At 41.5% G+C, this 22,068-nt stretch overlaps 1 protein-coding gene across 3 annotated transcripts in view; it reads right to left on the bottom strand.

Moving 5' to 3' along the window:
* SHISAL1 (shisa like 1) overlaps nucleotides 1-22,068 on the bottom strand; it is a 96,152-nt gene that overhangs the window by 11,745 nt on the left and 62,339 nt on the right. For 2 of the 3 annotated variants that reach the window (XM_075859821.1, XM_075859819.1), the window contains exons 3-4: nucleotides 16,191-16,404; nucleotides 5,412-5,703 (exon numbers count right to left, since the gene is read on the bottom strand). In XM_075859821.1, coding sequence (XP_075715936.1) covers nucleotides 5,412-5,703; nucleotides 16,191-16,404 — 506 coding nt within the window. Of the gene's footprint in view, nucleotides 1-5,411; nucleotides 5,704-16,190; nucleotides 16,405-22,068 lie in introns of those variants that run through there. The other variant, XM_075859820.1, reaches the window with a different exon arrangement.

The following is a 22,068-nucleotide window of genomic DNA, read 5'->3' as shown; positions in this document are numbered from 1 at the left end:
GATTAAAATCCTGCAGTGCCCGCAAGGTCCCCCTGCTCAAGAAGGCACATGCACAGGCCCGTCTGAAGTTTGCAAATGAACATCTGGATGATTCTGAGAGTGATTGGGAGAAGGTTCTGTGGTCAGATGAGACTAAAATTGAGCTCTTTGGCATTAACTCAACTCGCCGTTTTTGGAGGAAGAGAAATGCTGCCTATGACCCAAAGAACACCGTCCCCACTGTCAAGCATGGAGGTGGAAACATTATGTTTTGGGGGTGTTTCTCTGCTAAGGGCACAGGACTACTTCACCGCATCAATGGGAGAATGGATGGAGCCATGTACCGTCAAATCCTGAGTGACAACCTCCTTCCCTCCACCAGGACATTAAAAATGGCTCGTGGCTGGGTCTTCCAGCACGACAATGACCCGAAACATACAACCAAGGCAACAAAGGAGTGGCTCAAAAAGAAGCACATTAAGGTCATGGAGTGGTCTATCCAGTCTCCAGACCTTAATCCCATCGAAAACTTATGGATGGAGCTGAAGATCCAAGTTGCCAAGCGACAGCCTCGAAATCTTAATGATTTACAGATGATCTGCAAAGAGGAGTGGGCCAAAATTCCATCTAACATGTGTGCAAACCTCATCATCAACTACAAAAAACGTCTGACTGCTGTGCTTGCCAACAAGGGTTTTGCCACCAAGTATTAAGTCTTGTTTGCCAAAGGGATCAAATACTTATTTCTCTGTGCACAATGCAAATAAATATATATAATTTTGACAATGTGATTTTTTTTTTTTTTTTTTTATATAATCTATCTCTCACTGGTAAAATTAACCTAGCCTAAAAATTCTAGACTGTTCATGTCTTTGACAGTGGGCAAACTTACAAAATCAACAAGGGATCAAATACTTATTTCCTTCACTGTATGTGTTTCCATGGTTACAGACTACAAACAAACCCTTGTGTAGTCTGATCCTGCCTTCATGTGTTACTCTCTTCTCCCTTCCACTCTCTGTATGTTAGCAAGAAGAAGGGACAGATGGAGTGTTGTATTACATGACTGCATGATAACACCCCACACGGTTTGTTTGCAGCTGGCCATGCACTTTAGATACATGTTGGGAGGAACAAAAATTGGGCTTGATCCTTTGTTCTCCAGGGAGATAAGCAATGTTAAAGGTGCCTGGCAACTGCTTATCATGCTTGCTCAGGTAATGTGCACATGTATATTTATGAAGTAGTTGGGGGGTATTGCTAGGGGGAGGGTTTCATTTGGCTGACAGCTATATTTAGTGTTTTTTTTTTTTATACCTTTCAACACCAGGTATAGTTGTTTTTATGTCCACAATTCTGTGCTGATTAGTTTCTTAATGTATCTTTATAATGTTCGGAGGTCCATTTTTCTGATACAGAGCTCCAAATACCCTGCATAAACATAGAATTATATGATAAAATTATTACTACCTGCAGGTACCACTAGAGGGAGCTTAGCAGTTTTACAGAGCTTAATTTATGGACAGTAGGCAGTAAGTTCCTGAGCTCCCTCTAGTGGTGACTGCAGGCATACAGAATTTGATCATTTAACTATATGACTATACTGAAGATTTGGAGCTCATAAAAACAGAGCTCGGAACGCTATAAAGATATATTAAGAGGATAATCAGAAAATAATTTTTGGACCTAAAAATGACATGGTGTTAAAAGGTGGACATTCACTTTAACCCCTTGAAGACCAAGCAATTTTTTCCATTCTTTCATACCAAGAGCCATAAAGTTTTTTATTTTTCTCTCGATGAAACTTTGAGTGCTGACTTTTTGCGGGACAAGTTGTATTTTTCAATGGATCCATTTTGTAGTACATATAAGTTATTGATTTAGCTTTTATTTTATTTTTTTGCGAGGGAAAATTCATAAAAATACCAGTAATTCCACCATTTTTTCTGCGTTTTTTTTCCTTGCTATTTATGGTGCGGTAAAAATTAAAAGTTAACTAAATTCTACAGGTCGTAATATGTATTTTGTTTTGGTAGGCTAATTTTTTTTAAAAATATTTATTTTTAAGGAAAAATTGGTTAATTTTTGGAGACTTCATTTTTTTTGTTAAAGTTTATTGAACTTAGTTTTCATTTTTTTGTTTCCCCCTAAGGGTCTTGAAGCTGTGATCATTCCAAATACATAGTATTCCAAAGTATTATTGCCTGTCAGTGTAACACTGGCCTCTTACATGGCCTAATAGGCTGATGCTTATGCAGACCTGGATTCCACAGTAACCTATCAGTCCTATCAAGGTCAGTTTTGACTACGGCATCTAAAGGGTTAAGCAACATAGATCATAGGTTCCCCATATCTTCGTCTTTAGAGCTGGGCTGCGACTATGTGTTAAAGCCGTAGCCCCGCTCCCGATCGCACGGCACACTTCCTGTGCCCGCAAAATCAACAAGACGAATCTGCTATTCCTATGTCATCAACAGGTTAAGCTCGACTATGTATCAGTATATTTTACTTCCCTTAATAAACTTTACAGTACAATTCAAAAGTCTTGTCCTAGTGAAAAATTCGAATTGGTAAAGGTCATGTTTTTACATCTCAATCCTTACAGACGGGTAAACAAGATCAGAACTGTGCCCACCATGGCAACAATCTCGTCATATTCCAGAGCTGTACTCTGAGTGCTGCTATCATCCCTGCAAGATGCTGTTTTGTTCCATACAGAACCGCGCCGTGTTCAAAATGTTTTATTTTCAATTCAACACAGTTCAAGTGGCGCCATTATGTATAATCCTAGTGTAGAAATGAACATTCCCGTTTTCTTCTCTCTCATGTATTGTCGGGGTGTTAGCTTGCTGGGCTTCTTCTTGACTAAACGTATTACTGTGAAAATTGCTTGACGTGAATGTTAATTTAGTGCCACCAATGAACGCACTAAATTATACTCATAAACTGGAGCTATATGTGTACACAATAGTCGTATGATCCCAACCCCTTTCGTCCAAGTTTTATTGAGTGAAGGTCTATGATGCGGGAGGAGAGACGGCTAATTATGGAGTTTGCTGTTAATCTGATTCTCCATGGAGCAGCTTCTACTGCAGCACCAGAAACAGGGCATGCTGAGAGTTGTAGCTTTGCAACAGCTGGAGAACCAATAATCTACAAGATCATTGGAATTTTGTTGGATGATACAGGCCATGTAATTTTTTCTTTGCCCTCTCAATGTTTAGTACAGTGGTCAACAAAGCAATAAAACTTAAAGGGGTTGTCCACTTTCTACTTGTTAGAAGGGTCCCTTTAAAATAAGCAGATCACAAAGTGTCCTCCTACTGTGACCCCAGCGATCAGCTGTAATCTTTGAGGAAGCCTGGCAGTAAGTGTTCTATTTCCCTGCAGTGCCACCACAGGAGAAATGAAGCATTACATAGTTTCAACTCATATCAGTGGGTTGTCTGGAAAGGTCCTCCAGAGCGAGGAACGCTCTTTTGTAACCGCTCTCTACTCTGCCCAAGAGATGAGGATCCTGAATAGAGGACCCCCCTCTATTAACTCAGTTCCCTAATAGGGTGTATGAAAATGGGTTTAATTAAATAAACAACTGTTTTAAAGTGCATGTCCACTTTTTAAAGGGCTATTTCCATCTTACAATTTTATGGCATATCCACAGGTTATGCCATAAATGTCTAATTGGTGCGGGTCCCGCATGCATGTGAAGAGCGGACTTTCTCTTTAAAGGTGTAAAATCTAGGAGGTAGCTTGCCAAATCTAAACTTTTAGGTTTGGTTGAAGGATCAATATGTCCCACTTAAGCACAGAGATCACCACCACCAATTTCTAAGTTGTGCAAGTCAATGAGCTAACAAACTGAGATTATTTCATATCCATGAAATAAAACTCTCAATGTTGTTCCTTACAGATAATAAACCAGGACCAATAGTCTAACTGTTCAATGTCCTTCCTGCTCTACTCATGTTAATCATGTTCAGATCGGGATATCTCTAAACAACACACAGTAGGGGTTAACGCTGCCTACTAGATCACAGTGAACCATGAAGTCACAAGCTCTATCTGATTGACAAAGGTGTATATACCATAAAGGTAGACCACGGTTGGTTCTTTTCCCCATGCAAATGGGTGGCAAGAAAATGTGCATTAACCCCCTCTTCAAAGAGGATCCGTCACTAGTTTATTAATTCCCTATCTCCTAACTAATCTAATAGGCGATATGATGCTGATAACTACAGTGTGATTTTTTTTCAAAAACGTTTCTTATTTGCAAAGTTATGAGCATGTTTCTAAATATGCTTGTTTGACTATACTTGCCAAATGGGAGGCGGCTCTTTCTTTTCAATCTGGGCGGTGTAATGTTTTCTGTATGACGCTGTCCAATCATCATATACCTTCTCCCCCTTCACTGGCCAGCAATACAGCTTCCATTCCCGACGTGTTTTCAACTGGTGATACCTCCAGTTATTTCACAGCCAGGATATTATAATCTCATCTTTCATATGCCACCAGAACCACTGTTCTAGGTGGTCCACAGCCTGAGATATGGCTATTTAAAGTGCTCCCCCTTCCCTCCAGCCTCAGTCTCTCACACTGTGTGAAGCAGCTTCATGCTGATAGGACGGTGTCCGAGGCTGTGAGGAGGCTCCGCCTCAGGAGAATAGCCGGTGTTGACACTCACTTGTCTAAGATAGGCTCATTTGCATATTTAGAAAAAAGCTCATAAGTGCTAAAATAATAAACTTTTTGGGACACAATTTTCACTAGCATTATCAGTGTGACAACGCCTATCAGATTAGCTAGGAGATTGGGTATTACTAAACTAGTGACAGATCCTCTTTAAAGTTACTTGGCCCAAGGGTCATGGAAAGGAGTTGCAGATGAAAAGAAATACCAGGCACTTCTGTATTGGGTGGCAAACCCAGCACCCTGATTGGGAACCCATTTTAATATTTGCTATGGGGCCCCATATTTTTATGTATGCCACTGTTTATTGAATTGTTTATCAGATCCGTCATCCAACAGTGTGATAGAATACAGAAAAAACGGTTTTAAACTACTTTAAAGTGATAAAAATGGTATGGGTTCCAACAATGTAATTTGGTCCCAATTTTATCATTACCATACAGTAAAGCACACTGAAGCTTCATCTCCCTCCTCCCCTCCTACTCCTCCTCCCAATCTAGTATTTACTGTTTTATACTAGACACATTTCTTGGTCACTCGGGAAGTTTCTGACCTATACATAGAGCCTGAAAGAAGAGGAAGGGGAACAAGGGGCTGCTGGACAGTGAGGTAGATGTGACTTTAACCTAACAAGATATATGACAAAGTTTCATGTATTTTTCTGCAAAAAAAATTATAACAATAGGTTCGCCTTAATAAAACAATATTTATGACTTGCCAATATGATTTTTTTTTTATCCATAGTCTTACCAGGCAGTTGAAGTCTGAAAGGACATCAGTGTTGGACTAACAGTATCCCCTTTTAAAGTGTGTACAGCATGTGACATCTGAGACTGAGTCTGTACGTGGGAAGGCTCCGGTGCTGCTTTATCCCATTGCCGCTGTCCTTGCCTCATCCATTTTGCTTGGATCCCCCACCTTGCAAGGTAGATCTTACAAAAATCGTAGTTCATTGCTGAATAATATAACAGATCTAGAATTAGCAGGATGACCACGAAAAATCCATAGACCCAGACTCCAACCAGTGCACTGTAGTTGCTGTGAAGAATGAGAAAAATAACTTTTACAAAAAGAGATTGTTCAAAGCGGATAATCCCACTAATTCCAGTGACAAACCAATCATTGAAGCAGACCCCACTACTGTTATGGTGATTGGGGATGGGTATTTTATGACCCGGCCCTCATCTTCTCATAACCCCAACAATGTTGGGTATTCCAATGATAGAATTTTTGACATGTAAAAGGTTTCCATAAGTCCCATAGATTTCAGTGAAGATCTGTATAGTATATAGAGTCACCCTTTAAAATCAGTATTGAGACCCCATCACTCTATGCATTAGACCCCCACTGCCAACTTCTCTCTATTGACATTTTAGAAAATCTATCATTGGAATACAATTTAATGCATGTAACAATGTATCAGTGACTGCAAGCAAACTCCGTTCTAGATTTTCTGGGGACTGTGTTACTCATCTGGTTAGGTTTGTGCCTTTAAAGGGAATGTGTCATCAAAATATGTACTGGTTTACATCAAGTTTTTGTGTTAAACATATTTTTTAAGAATTTTTAGGTGATTTATTTATACATTTTCCATGTCATTATCTATATTAAAACATTAATCTGCAGCTGTACTGGACCAACTCAAATTTTGGTGGTCTTCAAACTCGCAGAAGCGATGGGCCTCTATAAAGACAGCGCTATTAGGGGCTCCCTTAATCTCCCTCTTACCCCACCAAACGGTTTCCCATGCATGTCCGAGACCTGAGGTAGCTGGCATTAAAGCGGCAGTTCGTGCATGGTCCTATCTCAACTCGGTAAGGACATCTGACTCTCTGGGGGCCGTGTCGATTTCGGTCCTCCCACTACGACATTTATATACATTTATTCCACAGATAGATCTAGCTGAGTGGGAAAATTTAGGGGTTGGGAAAATTGGAGACCTATATAAAGATGAGAAGCTGGCTACAGAATAAATTCAGTCTTCCAGCGACAGATTTCTATAAGTTTCTTAGGATCAGGCACGCCCTGCGATATGTAGCTATTTCCGCTCTTACTTTTCGTAAGGTTGCTTTTGCTTTTTTCTCATTGTCATTTAGGAGTGTTGGGGGAATATCCACATTTTACAACTCCTTTTTTGAGCACCTTTCATTCGATAAATCTTCTTATATGCTTATCTGGGAAAGAGACTTTGAAGTCCAATTCTCCTTGCCCGATTGGAAGCATGCTCTTTCTTGGGTATGGAGGGTCTCGAACGGTATTAACCACTGGGAGATGGCACAGAAACTTTTCCTGCGTTGGTACTTTACTCCGGTTAGGTTAGCTCAAATGGATAAATCCAACCCGGAGTCCTGTTGGAGGCAATGCAGATCTAAGTGGACTTACCTTCATATGTGGTGGACATGCCCGGTAATTAAACAACTGAGATTTCATTTTTAATTTGATTTATACGGTCACGTCCCATCGGATTCTCCCGGAGCCATCTTTGGCTTTGTGCTTTCTGGGAATGGAATATATCCCAAAAAATCTGGTAGTAGTGGTTGGCCATATTATCCTTGCCATGAGATTAATCATCGCTCGGCATTGGAAACTACCTATTACCCCCTCAAAACGGGAAGTGATTAATGAAGTGACCCATTCCTGTAAGATGGAACAGTTGTACTCTGCCAGATATCCTGGAGGTCGGCTACATACAGCCCTTTGGCCCTATGGTCCCTATATCAGGCTAGTACTCCTATGTAGTGTCTTCTGTCACTCTATGACTTAGAAATAATATATAACATGATTGGACAGCTAGTTTTATCAAGACTTTTACTGTCTTTTAAATGCAACAATTGCTTTCTGCTTAGTAAACGGAAACTGTTACTTGATTGGTATCTGCATATATGTACTCAGGTATTTTTTTTTTCTATCTCTTTTGTGTTATTTATGCATTGTTTATATAGAAGAAAATGAACGCAAAATCCTTTATTGTATGTCTTTGTAAAACTAATAAAAATGAATTAACAAAAAGAGACTGACCCTTCCTGTTCTGTAGAGATCACTTCTCAGCAGTCATCTCATTATCATCACAGGTGGATTACAATGACAGGTAACACATATATATAGATTACACAGCATCCACCATTCATAACTTACTGACCCTTCCTGTTATGTAGAGATCACTTCTCAGCAGTCATCTCATTATCATCACAGGCAAGATTACACTGACAGGTAACACCTATATATGGATAACACACGATCCACCATTCATAATATACTGACCCGTCCTGTTCTGCAGAGATCACTTCTCAGCAGTCATCTCATTATCATCACAGGCAAGATTACATTGACAGGTAACAGCTATATATAGATAACACAGGATCCACCATTCATAATAGACTGACCCTTCCTGTTCTGTAGAGAACACTTCTCAGCAGTCATCTCATTATCATCACAGGCAAGATTACATTGACAGATAACACCTATGAATAGATAACATAGGATCCACCATTCATAATAGACTGACTGTCACGAAGGGTGCGTGGACCCACTGGGCCATACCGCCTTAACGGTATGGCAGCTGGCCAACAGGACACAGGTCAAAGTCTATAGTTCGTATAGGTGTACCTGTGGCAGCTTTAGACAGTAGCAAGACAGGCTCGGAGGGGGACTAGGTAGCAGGCAGGAACCAGGCGTGGTGAAGCAGGACAGGCATGGTACTCAGCGCAGCATGGCTCCAATTCAATACAGCATTTGGACCAGGATAACACGGGATGCAGGTTACAGGTAGCAGGAACGGGGAACACTGGGAACTGGAGACATTTAGGGGACCATTTGCAGAGACAAACTTAGGTAATGACAACAAAGCTCAGGCAATGCAGGGAGGGGCAGAGCCCTTCTTATAGTCCAGAGTGATCTCGGAGCAATCAGCTCAATCTCACACATGTGTGCGCTCTGGCTCCTTAAGGCTGGACTGAGCTCGCGAGCGCATCCTAGTGGTCAGTGCGGAACAGGACGGCCGCATGTGCAGACATCTCTGGAGAGACAGGATGGGAGGAGTTCGTGGTCAGCGACCACGGACGTTACACTGACCCTTCCTGTTATGTATAGATCACTTATCAGCAGTCATCTCATTATCATCATGGGCAGGATTACACTGACACATAACACCTCTATATAGGTAACACAGAATCCACCATTCACAATAGGTGATGGACACAGCTCCCCTCCTACCCCTCCCTGCTCAATGACCACTGCATAGGTCACAGAGCATGCCCACTACACTCTCCCATAAAAGTCATTGGCTTAGTTACAGAATATTGTTTCCTATGATTCATGGGGCTGCTGTAAACATATCTCTAAATGCTGTTAATGGAAGCTCAGACAAGATGGCTTCCCCCATAATCATGAACAGAAAATATAATAAAATAAAATGTACAATCAAAAACTGAAAACGATATAAAAAAAAAAGAATATGTTTTACTATCTGGTTTTAATCAGCAACATAAAAAATATATGTGATATATTCCCCTCAAATGTTTGGTTCACAGATGTGGAAGGGAATCACAAAGCATCTTAACTTCACAAGGTTGGGATATTCCTTCTTTACAGACGTGACTGATGTAAATTCCAGAGGGGTCAATACTAATGTTCATAGCTCAGACATGGAGGATTTCACGAAGAAATGTTTAAAATACCCCTGAGAAAATATTTTCACAGTAGTGTATGATAGTGCAGAATTATCTGATAAAGTGGAACGTCAACTTTGACTGCGGGGATTAGGGAGAAACAAGATGTTATGTTAAGGATGGGGCCAGAGGGTTAAAAAATCTATGCCAAAAATGTACCATGATAACCCATTATTTCTGAATACCATATAATCCATCATATATATAAATATAAAATTCACAGACCACCCTTTCCTTATGCCCTATCAGGACATATGGATGTGATGAAGGGGGACCCCCTTGGGATTTCCTTCTGTGAATCAGATCGGAGAGAAGCTAGGCAAGAATGGCTATCGCCCCAGCGGACTTTAGTATTATACACTGCATATTGTAGGTGGGGACCTTGTTACAGATTTTGCATTGGAGGCCCTCGAGCTTCAAGTTATGCCTCAGGCCGCTTTTTTCATTGGGAGTAGGGCCAAACTTGCTGGGGAATCGTGCTCTGGGTGGTACCTCCAGTGGGCACCACTCTTCCCCATATGGTGTGTAACGTCCGTGGTCACTGACCACGAACGCCTCTCATCCTGTTGACGCCTTTCTCTCCAGAAATGCCAGTACATGCGGCCGTCCTGTCCTGCAGCAACGAGTAGGGTGCGCGCGCGAGCTCAGTCCGGCCTTAAAGTGCCAGAGCGCACACATGTGTGAAATTGAGCTGATTGCTCCGAGATCACCCTGGACTATAAGAAGGGCCCTGCCCCTTCCTTTATTGCCTGAGCGTTGTTTGTACCTACTCGTGTTAGTCTTTGCAAATGGTCCCTTAGTGTTTTCCAGTTCCCAGTGTTCCCGTTCCTGCTACCTGTATCCTGTATCCCGTGCTACCTTGTTTCTGTGCTGTAGAGAGTTGGAGTCGTGATTGTGTCGTATACTACACCTGCTGTATTTCACCGCACCTGGTGTCTGCCTGCTGCCAAGATCTCATCCAAGGCTGCCTTCGCTACTGTCTGCATTGCCACAGGTATCCGTACTTAAACTATTGACTTTGCCTTGGTATCCTGTTTGGCCAGCTGCTAAACCACTACGGCGGTACAGCCCAGTGGGTCCACACACCCATCGTGACTGGTGTACTATTATAGAGTTTACAAATTACCATACCCTACAGTGCTTAATTATAGGCTCCCAAATATCAGTGCCATACAATGGTCGAATGACACTTTCATAGTTACCTCAATAACAATGCTATACAGTGCAAAAGTGATATAGTACACAGTGCCTAAGAAGTTTATCGCACCATACAGTGCTAAAATAATAATGTAAAGTGACTAAATTACAGCTTCTATACAGTGCTATACACCTAATATTAAGATTTGTGGTGGTCATAAACCACCTGTGCCAGGCCCTCTAAAGCCCTCCCTTCTGCACAGGTCACATACCCCTAAGGTCAGCACTAATTCGGTGTATCAAAACTTGACAGTCCATTTTCTGAAACCCTTTGCGGCAGAATAAGAGGGTCCAGGCGGCTACATTTTATAAAGTATCCGCCGACTAAAAAATAAAGTGTAATACGCAGTCAGTAATAGCATCTAGATACTTCATCCCTGACCTGCGCTAGCACTGAGCGTGAAGAAAAAAAAGTATTTTGTAATTATATAATCTGGTGTTGAAGTTCCCAGCCAACTTGCTTATAAAATGTAAAAAGTACTTGAGGGGATCGTGTATCCTCACATAATAAGATTTATGGAGGCAGTGAGAAAAAACATTGAAGCACGCGAAATTCATCTCTGCAAACGTAGAGGAGAGCGATTTCTTCAGAATGGTAATAAATACCAGACATCATAAAGTATCCCCATCAAAAAATGAGAAAGGGAATGGAAGCGTTGGCCAAAAAGATATGAGGTTCACCAAACTTTATATAAGGGGTCTGTATATACAATATTTGTCTAATATACCCCTAGTGACCACAGTACTCCCTTCTGATAATAAGGGGGCAGTTGGGGTTTACCAAATTATCCATCATTGCTGTCTTCTGGCGTCTACACATCATGACACTCAACTATCTCCATACAGGAGAACACAGAAACCCTAACTCTATGGGGCCTGTATCCTCTTGGTGTCCTGACTCTTCTCGCCCCTATTACCCACCCGAGTCATAATGTTAACCATTAGGGTAACTGGAGTAGAAAAGAGAATTGTTCATTTCTAGAATTTAGAAGGTCAATTGACCAACTATCTTTGCCATGTAATTCATGAGGGTCCTTGTATGGTCCACCATTTACTCTCCCTAGCTTGGGTTGTCGAAATAACAAATAGCCAGGACCTCTATATCTGTTTCCACCTTTGAAATTGAAAATTAGTGATAGTCAAACGTGCCTCATTTATTTTTTTAAATGTGTAAGATCTCCATCTAGACCAATTTCATCATAAAATCCTCAACATGAAGGCCTTTTTCACGGGATCTTTTTCACGGGTCATGGTAATCCCTAGCTTTGTTATGGTCATGTTGAATTTGGCTCTTGATAACTCTATGATTATCAGTTATTAAGAATGTTCTTGCCTCTGGTGGGGTCTTCAGGCTTCTCAATGATGTGCTCATTGTTTTTTACTGTATTCATCCATCTCTTTGCTTATCGTCCTTTTCCTCTTTGGCCTTAAACATGCAATAGTATTTTCCAATCATATGGGATTTTACGTAAAATATCCAAAATAAGATAAAGGTCCAACACAGTGGTATACAGGACTGGGGGCCTCATATCAAACATAAATCTTAGGCCTCATTTCAGGAACTGTTTGACATCATCACACTCCTAACCATTCGCGTCAGGATGTCCAGGTGCCCCCATCCCATTTTGAGTACATTGAGTACATTTTCCACTTAGCTAACATGGAAGCACCTGTGAACCCATATCCTTGTGTTGTTTCTAACCACCCATTAAAGTGGGGACAAGACCAAAATAGTATGGGCCCCCCTCTATGCAGCGTCCCAGTACAACTTATGGTATGTACACCCTTGGTTCAGCCTGGTCACTTGCGTATCAAATTGAAGATTTAGTGCAATTTGGTCGAAGAGCCACTTGCTTGTTTTTTCTTCTACAGTATTCTCAAAAGTCTTTTTCAACAACAAAGTTCACCAAGGTGCCAACAGTTGCAAAGTTTCTCCCACCATGGTTCCTTAAAGGGGTTGTGTAATGAAGATAACCCCTTTCCATATGCCCTATTAAGGTCCCCCCACTATGGGCCAGAAGGGAGAGCCACTTACAAGCAACGACTCTTGCTCTGGTGAACTCACTCTGGTGTACTCGCTCAGGTGGACTTAGGCCATTTTTCTGAATAGCCGCCATGTAATACCCCATTTCTCCTGCATTGGCCGCTGGAGGGGACATGCCTGGCTTACCGCAGCTTTCCCAGCAAAATCAACTCTCTGGGGGCTGTCTGTGGTCAGACACAGACTATCCATGTATTAGATGGAGAGCCATTCACCTGAATGGCTGCCATGTAATACTATTTTTCCCCTGCAGTGGCCACTGCAGGGAAAATGTGTGGCTGGTTTAGGGTAATTTCCTACGTGTGTCAGGAACTGATAAGCCGATCGCCGTGTCGGCACCCACTGTACTTTCATGATATGATCTGGGCACCTACAGTATATATATGTCTATAAGGGTTGTCACTTCCCTTCCACCAAACAGGCGTAAATAAGTAACGGAGATCTCCAAGCTCTGGAGGAGGACCTGTCTTTCCAGGATGCTCTTTTCTTGACCTTCTATGATCTACAGAAGAGAATTTTCTAATTGAACATTCGTTTTTTTATCCTTGACCCTCAAAACTATTTCTACAATGCACTGGTGCCAGTTTTGTTAATAATCGCTGTAATATTGTAGATTTACATTTAACATTAGGTTCTTGAATGAGTCATTTATTTTGTTGGTTTCGGTCACATTGAATTTGAAAACCGCCAATTACATCCAGTGCTAAAACAAACAGCGACTTTCAATGAATACAATCTTCAACAATTTATTAATCTCCCAGCCCGTGGCTTTCCCATCTGCTCCTTGTAAATAACATCTGTCTGTCAAACATGAAGCCCCATCACTACAGAACAAGAGGGAGAGGAGGGCACCTACTTATCTTCATTACATTCACTGTTATGACTCCATATTCATCTTCCTTCGGATTTTTCGGGTTTGTATTTTCAAGTACCCTATTAGGAAATCCTTAATGTTAATAGAAGGGGTCCCTTAGGCAATATCCTCATCAGAACAGAGAGCAGCTCCACTGAGCGTCCCTGTAAAGCTGACACATCTGTCCTTTGCATACAAAGTCCATTGATTTAAATTGCCAGTGTAATGCTTTATTTCCCCTGTAGTGGCGCTGCAGGGAAATTGAACACATTCTGTCAGGTTCCTCTGCAGATTACTTTTGATTGCTGGAGGTCCCAGCATCAGAACATCCTGTGATCAGCTTATCATCTGGGGATCCTTCTAAAAAAAAATCATTGTCCAAAGTGGGCAAACCTTTTAAGGCGCAGCCATCAGTTACTATGGAGTAGAGCAAAAGACTAACTTCATTTAAAGGGGTTGTACAAAATTGGAAAACCAATTATTTTTTATTTTTTTTAAGAAACAGTGCCACTCTTGTTTGTGATTAGTATTGCAGCTCAGTCCGATTCAAACGAATGAATGGAGCTCAGGCGCAATACCAGACACAGACATGGACAAGGGTGGCACTGTTTTCTAATCTCGCACAAATCCTACAAATCAGTGTTCTCCAGTCTGTGGCTCTCCAGTTGTTGCAAAACTACAACTTCTAGCATGCCGGGGGTTGTAATTTTGCAACAGCTGGAGAGCAACAGGCTGGGGAACATTGCTTTAAGTAATATTTCTAGGTATATATATGAAGAATTTATTTAGATGCCCTTCCAACTAGCCTTGGCAATGACAACATGTTCTTCTTTTCTGAGACCAATGGGAATGGTGAGGGTCATGATGCATAACCCGCACGTGCTAGCCTTCTTATCCACGCTGGGGCAGTCTAGCAGACCGGCCAATTTATCATTAGTATCCCCTTTCCCCACCTGCTACTTATGACAAATTTCAGTTTCACTGTAGGCTGTAAAATGGCATCCTGGAGTGTAATCTGTAGTGCTGACATCTAGTGGTCAATATGAGAACTTTACAGATATTCATGGCAAAAGAAGGCGAGTGCGGTAGAATGAATGCAGATCACTGGGAGACCGGGGAAAAGAGAAAAACATATAGGGGATGGAAAGGAGGAGCACCATTCCAAGTTTAGCTGTGGGACCCCATGTTTACTTATTACGCCCCTGCCAAATGTGTATAATAAGACCATCTAAAAAAACCCCGATCTATTAAACTTTTATATCTTCCGACCGGAATTTTTTTGCATTCCGAACTACAGCAGGGAAGACGTATGACTGGTTTCGAGCCGTAAAGGGTTATTTCCTGCAGGCGGCAAGATGAAAGTGGAATGACAGCGAACAGCGAGCTTGGGCCCCGTCTTGTGATTCCGTCTTGTTATTTAGGCTCCACATGTTACCATGGCAATAGCCTAATGGATGGATTATGGATTTATTTATAAATGGTATTAATTGGATTCTGGAATTGAAATGGAAATCAGCTTGTGCACGTTCAGGCGGGGTAGGACTTTGCTGCTTCTTCATACGCAGATGAACCAATCTAGTGGCAGCTGAGCAACTGTCTGTCAGATGGATTGTCATGCAGAACAATAGACGAAAGGAGTTGTTTGATCTATAACCTTTTCATCTTCCTTTTTTTCTCTCCATTTAAACCGTTCTTATTGTATGTCTAGAACCTAAGAGCTGCAGAAAACCTTCTTTTTGGAACACCAGGGGGGTATAAATCTACAATATATAAAGTCTATATCCTTTTCTATGCTTTTCTATGACTGTTTGATAATCCAGCATCTATCAGGCCGCATTGATTCAGCATTAAAGATATATTACCATGTACGTGTAGGGAGTGGTCATTAAACACTTTGACATTTTATCACGTAGCGCCATCAATGTAAGATTGGTGGGCATCCCACCCCTGAAACCCCCACGATAAACAGAACAAAGGGGCAGCAGCTCTCCGGCAGCCTCTTTACTGCAGTGCCAACACAATGACCCACATTTCACTACTGTGTCTGGTACTACAACTCAGCCCTGCACCCTTGAATGGACTAAACGGCAGTACCAAACTGTGTTCGTTGCTGCAGTAAAGGCCTTGTTCTGCTGATCAGTGGGGTCCTGGTGGTAGGACCCTCACAATCACACATTGATGGTCTATCCACATTGATGTCAATCCTAAAATATCCCTTAGTGATACTATATGATAATATTCCACATGTAAAGACATTTTGCTTGCAGTACCATGCCTAACCACATGGTGTGCTGTCAAACTAATAGTAGATGGAGCTCACAATACTCTAAGGCGCCAGCTAGTGGCAGAATATGGTATTGTAGTTATTCATATTAAGAAATTGCAATCGAATGGAATTGCACGGAAAAGGGTTCTGGAAAAGCTAGGTGACAATGACAACCCCTATGTTGTTGTGGGTGATATTTATTGGGGAGTAAGTAAGGGTGTTCTTGACCTACTTTTGACTCTTTCCAAACTTTTGACCTGATCTTTAATCTATATGTCCTGCCACAGGTGCTTCCGTACCTTTATGAGAATATGACAACCCTTACGTACCACTACATACCCTATAAAGATATAGAGCAATCTGTGCATGATATTTCCAAGGGAGATCTGGTTGTTTAGTCTGGCTGCACTTAGGGAGTTTGACAAAAATGTACAATCCCTTTAAGGTCAATTACATGCAAAAATATTTTTGAGAGGGATGATAAGGGATTCTGTTACTTACTTATGCATATAGCCATCCGAACCCAACGTGAGATTCATCTGCATGACGTTCTGGAATTCTGTTTCATTACAGCAATATTTGAAGACGGTGTTGTTGTGGTGGCAACATAAGATGTATGATTTGTTGTCTGAAAGGCGCGGACAGTGGAATCCAAAGTGATATCGGCCTTTGTGGTCCGTATACGGCTCGCAAACTCTGAAATGTGCAGAAGAGGCTGTGGGATATAACAGTACATATCAGAATACAGTATACAGCGCTACCATATTTACAACGATGTTTACCATGAATTTATGATGTCATGCACCTTGTGATGACACTATATTTGTCCCACTTCTGTTATATGACAATAATGCAGTACAGATAATATCAATGCTATTTGATCAATATATGTAGACAAATAATTAGTTGACGGTCTGTCGGTCTCAGAATGTTTGAAATTGTCATTGCATTCCAGCAATGACAATGTTTTCCAAAAACAAAATTGACTTATTTCAGTTGCAATTCCATGCCTAACCACTTGGTGTGCTGTCATGGGAACTAGCTATATAACTTAGATGGAGCATAGAGCACTATCCTTGTGAGGCTCTGTTCACATTACTACTTTCCCCCTCCCTTAGGGGTTTCTATATTTTTAACGGCTAGTGTAGACTAGTCCGCAGAGCTATTCTTGCCATAAAAAAATACCGGAATCACGTCAGAAACCTGATTATAAGTATCAGGATTAATCAGGATCCATTTGAAAATGGATCTAACATAGCTAAAAGGAATGGAAGCCATAACGCTAGTGTCGACGGAGCCTAATACAATACTTGAACGCATCAGCTAGTGGCTGTCATACACATGAACCACAATGCATATAAATAAAATTGCACAGAAATGATCAAAATTTATATTGTAGTACATTTTTGAAAGTCAATCCTATATAGAATGATAAGTATTCTAAAAGAAACATATACACATTTTGCTTACAATACCTCACTTGACCACCTGGTGCGCTCTCATTCCAATAGGTATTATGGTATTATACAATGCTCTGTGGCTCCAACTAGTGGTAGAAATATTTAGTGTAGTAACTTTTAAGTTTCCTAAAATTGACTACAATCCAATGAAATTAATATTGCGTCACATATGAGGTGCACTTATGTCGACCACAAGTAACTGTCTGGTAAAAATGGGGCAATTAGTTCTCCCCTTATTTCCAGAATCATTATAACCAAATTTTGCTGTCTGTTGCTTAACAGTGGGCACTTGAGGAAGTGGGTAACACAAATATAACAGTGAGGGGCTGGAGGCTTGCATATTTGATATCTGTTACTAACACTTCTGGTCCTCAGCTGAGAAAGGAAGATGGCTGCAGTACCCCAGATTCTCCTGCACATAGTAGTATGGAAAGTAGATGAATGAAGGAGTAGACTGACCATTTGGACAACAGGGTAGTGGCCGAGGGCCCATGAGATAAATGCTGCACAAAGTCAAACCCAGCTCCAGTGTATTATATTTATGGTGGTTGGTTCTATGACCATTATTACCCAAGGTCCAGGCCATCCCTGGATGAAAGTAATATTTTTGGGTTGAATATTTTTGATAAATAATAATAATAAATAGAATGACCTGTTCAAAGGGACGGAATGGGTGATTTTGGCCCCCTGGCATTAAAGATCATAGGCCCCTTGCCACCCACTATGATACACTTGATTTTGGTTAATAAAATGCCCTTGAGGTGTACTATAACTGACCAAAGGCCTATGGTTCTCCTCTGCACTAAGATTGATAGTCCTTTTGATATTATATAGTGTTTTGCCTCGTCCCTTTCCATCTCTTGTGACCGTCACACTAGTTTTACCTCCCTTGTTTGGTGGTACATGTTGAGAATGCGTAGGTTATAGAAGGGTTAGGTGCACACCACACTTTGGGAAGGAGAATGAGGTTAACCTCAGTTGGGACCTTCATCCATGAACTTCATATAAGCTACAGGACCTGCTCTGATACCTGTAGGCACAGTCTACAAATTGAAATTTTTACATACTCATACGGAACCAAGAAAACTGGCTCAACTGGGCCCTACTTTAATACCCAAATGGTCAGTCTTCCTCTGATTTTTGATTATTTCTTCCAACACCTGTCCATTTTATGCCAATATTTTGCAAAAACGGTATGCCACCCATAAGCATAACTTGGTTAAAAACCCACTAATATTGAAATTCTGAAAATTAAAAAAAAGTAGTCCCCCCAGACTGCTAACAGGCGGCAAGCATGTGTCTGGAGGATTGGCCTGGATCCAGAGTAGCTGTCTGGTCTGAACTCTTCAGTTCGCACATCCTTTCTATTTATGTTTGATGCGGTCACATCAAGGGAACTTTCAGTAACATCTCGGTCACTGACTGGGACAGGAAAGTCTAATATGAGACACGTTTGGAATACGCCAATAAATGAAAAACTGGAATATCAAAAGTTTGGTGGAAACTCCAAATAGATGAACCCAACAGCTGGAACCAGAAGACCTTGTTGTCCAGTTAGGCCAATAGAATAGTCCTGATAGTTGGACCTTAAAAAACTGGGTTGAGAAGGCTTAGCGTAATCCGTATATATGTCAATGCTAACCCATGTGAATGTGTTATGAATTTTTTGCCAATTTAACCAGTTGACGATGGTGAATCTACTGCCGGACAATATTTATTTGACCAAATATGGGGACCTCAAAAGGCAAAAAACTAAGATTGATAGACCTGTTGATCTTATATAGTTGTTTGCTTCGTTCCTTTCCATCTCTCATGACCCTCACACTAGTTCTACCTCCCTTGTTTGGTAAAAAGGTAGTACATGTGTAAAGGATCTGCCAGGCACAGCTTCGGTGTTAACGCCCATAGATAATCAGTCTGCACCTGCTTCTATGTCTGTGAGACTTACTCCATCTTCCACCACTCAGGGTGGCAGGCTTAGGAGTGGGAGAACCTATCACAGCCTGGCCAGACGGAGCTAGCTCCCGCCCTCTGTCTATTTATACCTGCCTTTCCTGTTCCTCCTTTGCTTGTGATTCTTCTCGTTTGGTTTCCTGGCCCTGCTGCAGCTTCTTGTACTATTGTCCTTGCTTCATATTGACCCCGGCTTGCTGACTACTCTCCTGCTCTGCGTTTGGCACCTCGTACTCTCCTGGTTTGACTCGGCTTGCTGACTACTCTCCTGCTCTGCGTTTGGCACCTCGTACTCTCCTGGTTTGACTCGGCTTGTTCACTTCTCTTGTTGCTCACGGTGTTGCCGTGGGCAACTGCCCCTGCTCTGTGTACCCTTGTCTGTTTGTCTGTCGTGCACTTATTGAGCGTAGGGACCGTCGCCCAGTTGTACCCCGTCGCCTAGGGCGGGTCGTTGCAAGTAGGCAGGGACTGAGTGGCGGGTAGATTAGGGCTCACTTGTCTGTCTCCCCACCCCCGTCATTACAACATGTTGAGACGGTGTAGGTTATAGAAGGTTAGGAGCACACCACACTTTGGGAAGGAGAATGAGGTTAACCTGAGTTGGGACCTTCGTCCATGAACTTCTTAGAAGCTACAGGACTCGCTATGATACGTGTAGATACAGTCTATGAATTTACATTTTTACATTCTCACATGGAACCAAGAAAAGTGGCCAGCTTAAGTTAATTGAGACACCTGGACCGTTTTCCCACCACGAGTTGAGAAATATCTTTAAAAATATCCGTAGAAATCTAGAACTTATGTTGCTTATCACTGCATGGAAGTCTTAATTTAGGTTACACCACAGATATATCCAGATATTTTGGATGAGGGTTTGCATGTGCACATGTATTTATGTATGTGTGTGCATCCAAGTATGCATGAGTGATAGTCTATGAACTCCCTCTCGACTCGCACCTATGTGCCTCACGGAGATCCCCCAACCTCGTCACGTCTGGTGAGGTACCGCTGGCCGCCACTTCCAGGATTATAATCAATGGAGAGGTGGCCGAGAATCACTGAAACAGCCAAGCTCAATGTTTCCTCTCAACTGATCGGCCAGCAGCGCCTCACAAGGTGGGATGGTTTCGGATGACCCCGATTCTGCAAGTAGGTGCGTACTCCAGAGGTGGACTTCGCATTTATCAGACATTTTTGGCATTTCCTGTGGATATGCCATAAATGTTTTAGCTGGGAATACTCCTTTAACAGATTCTGTGAATATTTTATTACATGTTAAGTATGGCTTATCAGGTGATCAATCTCAGCACTGTTGATTGGCTGAAAGGACTCTGTAAAAAAAGGGAAACTATTCAAACTTTGCTATAAATGCCTGATAGGAGGGGGTCTCTGCTGAGATCCCACCAATTTGAAGAATGGGGGTCTCATGTTCCCTCTTACTCCTTAGAACCTAGCATCACAAGAGCCGTAAATATGCCTTTAAGTCCATTTAAAGGGGAACTCCACTTTTACTCAACATATTTGCAAAACTGCATAGTTTAAATCTACATAAAATATTGAGTAACTTTCTAAATACTTTTCTTTACTTATGACTTACTGATTTTAAATTGTGTGATAGAACACTAAAATCAAAGTTATGCTGTAACCTGATAGCAGTGCATTGTGGGAGCTCTGATAGTTACAGTTAGAGCTCAGCTGTCACATGACTGGAGTCCAGATGAACTGTGTACAGATTACAGGAAACTGCGATTTATTTTTTTTTACTGTGGGTGGGGAAGATGAAAAAAAAAACAACACCATACAGCTCAAAATCGGTACTAAATAATAAAAGGAAAGTATTTACAACGTTTCTCTACTTTTTATGTAGATTTTAAATGTGCAATGTTGTTCAAAAGTGGAATGTTCCTTTAAGGTCACTGGTATAGCTTTAAATATGGAAATGATGAGCACAGCCACTACTGGTATACCCATAGAATAAAACAGGATCCATTTATCAGATGAGAGCGTGCCGGATTCCTTCACACAAATCGAGTTTGAAGCAGACATTAACATTGTCAATGATATAACCTCTAGCGTGTCTTCTCCGATAGCGGGGGCATCCATGACAATATAATGATAGGATGTCATTTTCTAAAGTAAACCTAGTCGAGTACCTCTTGTGAAAAATGGTCCTCTTTGCCTTAAAGGATTAACCTTTACATTGAAAGCTTTTCAAACCCATTAAACTTGACATTAACATCTCTAGTATGTAGCCTGGGAGAATTGTGGGTGAACAGTTATTTTACAATCTAGGGGAAAAAAAATCTAAAACAGAAGACGATCATGTGGACTTTTTCGAAAAATCCTAAAAATAAAGGATTCAATTTAGACTTAAAGTGACAAAAATTATTAAGGGCGTAGCGTAAATACTGCAGATTTTCCACAACGTTGCGGAAAATCCGCAGCATAATACAGCAACAGGAGAGTGGATGAGATTTGAAGAAATCTCATCCACACGCTGAGTAACAATCCTGCCGAAAAAACATCCTTTAATTGACCTGCGATGCGTTTTTTTAATCCGCAGCATAACTTGACATGGTCAATCGCTGCTCTTTGGTTGCGAGTTTCCCCCATTGAATTCAATGGGGAGGTAAAACCCACAACAAATAGCAGATGTTGCGATTTTTGCGGCGGAAAAGCTGCGATTCTGCCATAAAATTTGCAATTTAGAAAAAAGGTCTATACTTACTCAGATCTCTCTGCTCCTGCGTCCAGCCCGGCTTCCAGGGATGATGTTTGATTCCATGTGACTGCTGCAGCCAATCACAGGCTGCAGAGGTCACATGGGATGAAACGTCATTCCAGGAGGCCGGGCTGCGGTACGTCAGAGGGACGCATCGTCGTGGCTATGGGTAAATATATACTTTGTTTTTTACCTGCTCTTTTCCGCTGAGGACATTATGGTCGAAAAACTGCACCACAGTTTG

The sequence above is a fragment of the Rhinoderma darwinii genome, chromosome 3 (genome assembly GCF_050947455.1).
Source record: "Rhinoderma darwinii isolate aRhiDar2 chromosome 3, aRhiDar2.hap1, whole genome shotgun sequence".
Lineage (NCBI taxonomy): Eukaryota > Metazoa > Chordata > Amphibia > Anura > Rhinodermatidae > Rhinoderma > Rhinoderma darwinii.
Note: the sequence above shows the minus strand (reverse complement) of the source record. Positions and strands in the feature narration are given on the sequence as shown.